Below are 7,278 nucleotides of genomic sequence, written 5' to 3' on the forward strand. Positions count from 1 at the left end.
AAGTCACGCACTTACATTATAGTTTTATGGCTCCCTCTATCACCCTGCACCCAGTAAAGTGAAACAGGCACCAGAAATGAGGAAATAAAAATATATTCACAGATGAAGTCACTCTGATTAATTGTCACTCTGCAGTTCCTTTTTTGACAATATGGAGAGTAAATTCATTTAAATCACTCATTATGTCTGTAGGACACAACACTACAAAGTTGTCAGACTTTACTGTGTACAGTTGTAACATGCTTGAGTTTTTTGTTTTGTTTTGTTTTGTTTTGTTTTATTTTGTTTTTTCCTTTACTGTGAACAATGATGTTCTTGAACCCCACAGCTGCTTACAAAGTTATTCTGTTCCACAATAAATCATCTTTGATTCATTTATGAAAAATGATTAGTGCTGTTAGGTGAGATGACATATATGTTCTTGCTCATACTGAGGTTACTCCTATCCTCGAAAATGACAAAGATGTAACAACAAAAGGCCCGTCTGTATTTGCTATTTGCCCTCAGCAGATTTATTAGTAAATTATCAAGACATGAGGTGATTCTGACACATTGTAGTTCTTCTTTTGCTACATAACACCCGACTGAAATTCAGTGCAGTAGAAGTACATCTGTTTTCTTTTGTGATATCTATTAATGTCCTTGTTAACCTCAGCTAGTGTTTATCAAACATTCAAAGCAAAGTCTTTATGCTAGCAAATTAATTTGAAAGTGCAATCCTCTTCATTGTCATTATTAACTGCTGTTTGCACATTAAATTGTTTTTTTCTGTTAATATCATAGTGATTTCACATCTGTACTTTGGTTAATATTTGTCCAGACCAAAGGTAAAAGATTGTTGCCCTCTAGGTCTGGTGTGGCTCATGTTCACACTGATTTATGAATAGAGCTGACATCACAAAGACAGACAGGTGACTCAATGACCGGAAAGTTGGGCGACTGTCTGATACCTGACAGTAAGTCATGCAGCACATTGTGAGTATATGTATCATCAAATCTCATCTTATTTCTTCTATCACTGATGACAAACTGCAAAGGCTGGTGCCACGTCATTGATAATAAATAACAAAAAGCAGGATGACTACATGACTACATGACTATTTAACACCATAAACAAGATAGTGTTGGAAAGCAATTGAGACTACTAAACCAATGAGATGCTGCAAACAGTGAAGAGAGAGATACAGACTGAGAAAGAGCACATTAGACAGTCATCAGGAATCAAGTCACAGAAAAATATCAGAGATAAGGCAAAGGTCAATGTTTCAAATTGTCATTGGTCAGCAGTGAGACAGGATCATTGTTGGGAGTTTTGCTTGGCATGACAATGATAGTTGCGTTTGTTGCCACAGCTTTGTGCAAGAAGTAAAGGCCAATTTTGAAAACAAATAAAACATGTCATAACTCAAAAATAAAAATGTTAAACAATTTAATTACAATGTGGGCTACTTTTTATACAATATTAAAGCAAAACTTTTACAGAATTGGATTTTCTGTGTACTCCAACTTAAGGGAGCCTTGTGGGTGTAGATAGATCCCTGCTTGAAAGTTTTATTGTATTAGTACAAATATGAGACAACCTCCTGCTTTCCAACACTTGTTTTTGGAAAAATAATTTTTGAAGCTACAACACACATTCACACTCATCTTGTTCACTCACACACTCTCCTGTCAGCCTCTCAATTTCTTAATGACCCCTTATTTTCTCGAGTAGTTGCCATTTTTCAGACTGACAGCACTAATTCAGATGATTTGGTTCATGGTCCCTATCTGCAGTGAAGATATAGGAAGATGCTTTAGACTTGTTTTCAGCCATAAATTTATTTCCTCCGAGGCAGCAAAATCCGTTACATTAACCATTTAGAAACTCTTGTATGTTTACATGGTCTCACAACACACTTTAAACTCTAACAGACCCACTATGAACAGACTTCAAGGAAGACAAAGTACACACACACACACACACACACACACAAACACACATAAACACTCTCAGACATGCATACATACTCCTACAGAGTTTAATTAATTTAATTAAAACAGAACTACATTTTGTGTGTGTGACATCTTAGCCTATTAAAAAAAAACAAAATGAGGAACATGTCACTTTAAGGGTGGAAGCATTGAAAGTGACACTGCAGTATGCATGTTCTAAATTTTTGTAAACATTTTAATCAGAATCACTTGATATTTGTCTTATTCAAACAACTACTGTGTTGCAACCCAATCACCAGAAGAAAACGTTGGCATTGAACGTTTCTGCAAACCACAGAAACGTTGAATATATATGTTTCAACATGTGTAATACGTATCATATCAACATTTCTACCAATGTAGCATATTAACATTTCTACTCGTTGAATAATGGTGTTTTATGGTGTGACAACGCTGTGGTTAAGGTCTGATTAGGTTTAGGCACAAAGACCACTTGATTAGGGTTAGGGGAAAGATCATGGTTTGGGTTAAAATAAAAATAAAAAATAAAATAAAAACAGCCAATGTCTCACTAAAAACACCCGCTTTTGTCAGTTGAAACAGGAAGCGGGCATTGGTTTCGAGATGGTCCCGAACCATACTCTGCTGATTTCCAACCCATCCTCCCCCTAATAAGAAGAATCAGCTCATTTAGATTCGAACTATGTCACTTTAGAAATGTTGAGATGATACGTTTTGTTGAAATGTTAATATGCTACGTATTACACGTGTTGAAACGTAGATGTTCAATGTTTCTGTGGTTTGCAGAAACGTAAACTGCCAACATTTTATTCTGGCTACCAGGCTGAATTTCCACTACACTCTTAAATCCTAGCAACACTATTTTGAACAGGATACAAACAGGAAAGAATTAATTTTCTTCTTTTTTTTTTTTTAAACTAATGGCAGTAAACAGGACATTACAGAAGATAAGACAGGATGTACAGTAATAAATGCATAAATGACAGTTTGCAGAGAAACAGGTTGAAGTGAAACCTGGTGTAATGCTTAGCTAGATAGATAATTATGACACACTGACTCTGCAGCTGATAGATTGTGACTTTGATATTATAATGCAAATTGTGCAACAGTGTATAAAAAACTATTGGCAACAAGTTAATGCAGCTACAATAGAAATTATTTCCTTACAATTGTTACGGCATTTACTGCCCCTCAAGACTCCATATTTCCCTGCACTGAATGTGATTAAATATTCAAATAATCAAAAGCAAATCATCATCATAAAACACCACAAAGTCATGTAGAGTCCATGTCCCAACAACCACTTTCAGATTTCAGATCAAAACTTTGATTACTACCAGATTAACTTCTTATTTACTCTGATTATTATTAAACAGTAACTCACAGTAGTTAGCTTTTCATTTGACAGGAAACACCACAACGTTTGAAGCATAGACACGAGGACTTCCATCAAGTCAGAAGCTTAAATTAACATCTGTTGAATTCTGCTTCAATATTTATTCAAATGGGTTCAATGGTACAAATCATAAAGTTTGTTCAAGACAACCTCAGATGTCGTCTATACTGCCTTCACTGGTGTGATTGCTCCCTCATATTACTTTTTCATCAAATAGTGGTATACCTCTGTTAATACCTTCATAAATTTTGACTTCAACACAGTTGCAACAAACCCAGCAATGATCGCCAAACCCACAAAAGCTCTAATCCATGTCCATGGTGCTTTGTTCAAACGCTTCTCAAGGACTCTGCTTTTAGCCTGCTGTCTGATCTCTTCCTGTGTCATGTTTCCTGATGACAGTCTGATGCGCTCTTCCTCTTTCTGTATTTCTCTCTCCACTGTTTGCAGCATTTCATTGGTGTAGTAGCCTTCATTGTTTTCCATCACTATCTCTTCTATGGTGTTGAGTAGCTCTGCCACCTGGAACTGGTTGCTCCTGTATTCATCCTGCTGTTTGATCTTCCAGTATTTATTATCAACAACGTGGCACCGGCCGCCGCACTTCTTCACCAGATCACTCATATGCACACTTTCACTGACAAACTCCTCAATTTTCATCCCTTCTGGGAGCTGGTCACCCTGGGTTAAGACAACTGCAGCATATTTGAAAGCATCTTCAGAGAAATATTCACACATTTTTGTGATGACAGCTTTCTCCTGCTCGGTGAATTTCTCCACTTTAAGCACAATGAGAAAAGCATGAGGCCCAGGAGCACACTCAGTGATACACCTCACCATCTCAGGCTTCATGTCCTCCTCAGACCTGCCTGGGTCAAAGAAACCAGGAGTGTCGATCAAAGTGATGCTTCTTCCATTGACAGATTTGGTTTCTGCTTCAGAAAAATGCGATTTCAAGTCATTAAAATGGTTTATTTTGAATTTGGCCTCTCCGAATATGGTGTTAGCCAGGCTGCTCTTCCCAGCTCCAGTTTTCCCCAGTAGGACAATCCTCCTTGTGTTCAACCCTGAAAGAGAATTACTTTCTATCAGTAAAGCAGGTAACTTGTCCAAGTGGTTTTCACATTCATTGATTTTCCTACAATAATTATTACACCAGTTACATTTTGGCTGGGTTATAGAAACACTTCAAACACAAGTAGGAGCTCTGCTCTGCTTTAAATGTTTTATAACTCTATAAAGACTCTAACAAGCCAATCAATTGCATAATTAAGTTCAACATCAAACGTCAACTGAAATATTTAAAACAGTAAAGCTAATGTTGAGTTATACTATCCTGGAGTAACAGTCAATTTGTAGATGTGTACTGTGAAATTCACAGTTTCCTATTTTTAATGTGTTTGATAATAAATTCATCATTGTATTTCATATGAAAACATTGGTTGGTCTTCTCTGTCTGAGAGACGTGATAAGCATATATACTTATTTATCTACAAGGCCCTTATTGTGAAGCTACAATCTTAGATCACAACTATGCTTGATTGGTCCTCTGGACCACATCATACTCAGTCTAATGATCGAGTTTCACTACAAGTCACCAGAGTTTGTACTGAGCTTGGAAGATCTGCATTTTGTTTATATGCTCCGACCACCTGGAACACTTTGCAGAAAACCTTAAACTTGTACTTGTTTTAATTGATTTGTTTTATATCTTGTATCTTTTATCATTTACTTCTACTTGTTTTAATTGACACTGTATATGAGGGCCGGCCCTCAATGATTTTTGAGTTTAATGAAGGTAATAATAAAACTGACATTAGGAACCTCTTCACTCTAATAATTCTGGGAATTATCTGATGGATACTGTCACATGTCATAGAAACTTTAAGTGAGGATATAGAAAGTTAGTGATGAAAAGAAAAATTAAGAAGAGGGAGAAGAAAAAGAAAAAAATATTGTACAAATAAAGTTGAAAAATATTTAAAAGAAAAATAAATAGCATTGAAATGTAGTTTTCATTGTACTACTCCCTCCCTCTTTACAATGAAAACCAACAAACCAGCAAGCCAGATCTCACAAGGAGAATATACAGATATAGATATTTAACAACCCTGCTGTGTTAAAACTTGATTAGATAAAAGTAAAATCCATCAAAACTGTTTTTTTTTTTTTATCATAGTGAAATATAATAAATAATCATTTTAATATTTTTTCAAACCCTTTACAATCAGTTCACAGAGCAGGAATGGATCAATGGATCAGCTGGCAATTGTGAATTTCTTTCATTGGAGGAATTTAGTTTTAAATGGAAGTATTTGGCCTAAAGTTTAGTCCTCACTGTAACATAATAGCTGAAATAAATAAACTCAACGCACCTTCCATGCTTTCGAAAACAGAGTTATGATCAGAAAAGTCTTCAGATCTGTGACATATTCTCACCGTATTTTTACCATATTTTTTTTAACCTGTCTGACTTGTTTCCTGGCTGCAGGTTAATGAACACATATTATATTATGACATAAATGCGATCCACGCGTGCGGATGTAGAGGAGTCGTGCGTAAAACTCAAACAGCCAGACATGCATATTATTTTTGCGAGCGCTTTAACAGCACTCGCGCGCAGAATATCTGTGCTCACATGAGAAATAATGTTGCCTGCGAGGAGAAAACGATGCGCTGAGCGCGTGACTGTTATCCCCGATTGAACAACTACTATCACTGCTCCCCTGCTGTAAAGCTTTCAGCTGCTCGCTCGCGAGTGGTTGGCGACACAGTCACCATTGTATCCCTAAATATAATTGATTGAGCGGGTCTGCCATCCTGGACAGCTAAGTACGGTAACACCACCTGGACAAATCACATAAACCAGTTCTATATGAAGCCCTGAGATAACTTCTGCTGTGATATATAAATAAAACTGATTTGACTTGAATGTATGTAAAACCTTAAACAGAGCAATGTACTTGACTGTGTTTGTCTGAACTCTGTCTTTTGTTTCTTCCATCAGTGACATTAATTTGATAAAACACTGAGACTTTGTTTTTTTGTTTACTTTGTTGCTATAGTTGTTTTTATATTATGTATTTTGATAAAACTGTTTGGTTCATGTTAAAAATGTAATTCTTTGGCCCTTTAAGTTATAAAAGTTGTAGTAATTTTGTTTTTGTTTTTTTGTTTTGTTTGTTTTTGATTGAACAATTATTGATAGCAGCAAGTTTATGAGTGTGTGTTCTCTGTCTCTGTCTGAGTATGTGTGAGGGTTTTTATCTTTGTGAGGACATATTAGAGTTTTAGATCTGTGTGTGTGTGTGTGTGTGTGTGTGTGTGTGTGTGTGTTAGACAGAGTACACACAGAAATAAACTTGCCGCTATCAATAGGTTCATAGATCACACAAGGAGAGAGATAACACAATGGTTGAGCAAAGGCAGTTACAACAGGTATAAAGGCATTATCAGTAATCCATGCACATGAGAAGTTAAAGCCAATTATGGCACATGATGTATATCTTTGTTTGACAGTTTGATTTTCACAAACGAACAACAAAAATGTTGCTGTTGATGAATAAACTGACTGAATATTAAAGCTTGAATGAGCTGTTGTTATTTATTTGTTTATTAGTATCAAATAGTAAATTTAAGCTGTGGTCTGTGTCACTGTTGGTGGCTCAACATCAGTTTTAATTCTATGATTTGGCTCATGGTTTTATGAGGAAAGAGACACCTGAAACAATTTTTAATAATGATCAATTTTATTGTCGAATTGTTTCATTGTATAGCTATTAGAATTTCGTTTAGAAAAAACCAACAACAAAATAAAAGATTATATAATAACAATAAGAATTTATTGCATAAACAAAACATTTTCCCTGTATCATTGACAAAAAGTTGAAACACAATCAGAATAACAAACAGCTTTAAAACATTTC

The 7,278-nt window shown here is 35.6% G+C and overlaps 1 protein-coding gene across 1 annotated transcript; it reads right to left on the reverse strand.

The window, feature by feature from the left end:
• Positions 1–3,073: 3,073 nt before the first annotated feature.
• LOC122973944 (GTPase IMAP family member 7-like) lies at positions 3,074–6,394 on the reverse strand. The gene is made up of 2 exons (XM_044341760.1): positions 5,728–6,394; positions 3,074–4,419 (listed from the first exon to the last, which is right to left on the reverse strand). The coding sequence occupies exons 1-2, from the start codon at positions 5,732–5,734 to the stop codon at positions 3,551–3,553; spliced, it is 876 nt and encodes a 291-aa protein (XP_044197695.1). The 5' UTR covers positions 5,735–6,394; the 3' UTR covers positions 3,074–3,550.
• Between the last annotated feature and the right edge of the window lie 884 nt (positions 6,395–7,278).

The sequence above is a fragment of the Thunnus albacares genome, chromosome 22 (assembly GCF_914725855.1).
Source record: "Thunnus albacares chromosome 22, fThuAlb1.1, whole genome shotgun sequence".
Taxonomy (NCBI): domain Eukaryota; kingdom Metazoa; phylum Chordata; class Actinopteri; order Scombriformes; family Scombridae; genus Thunnus; species Thunnus albacares.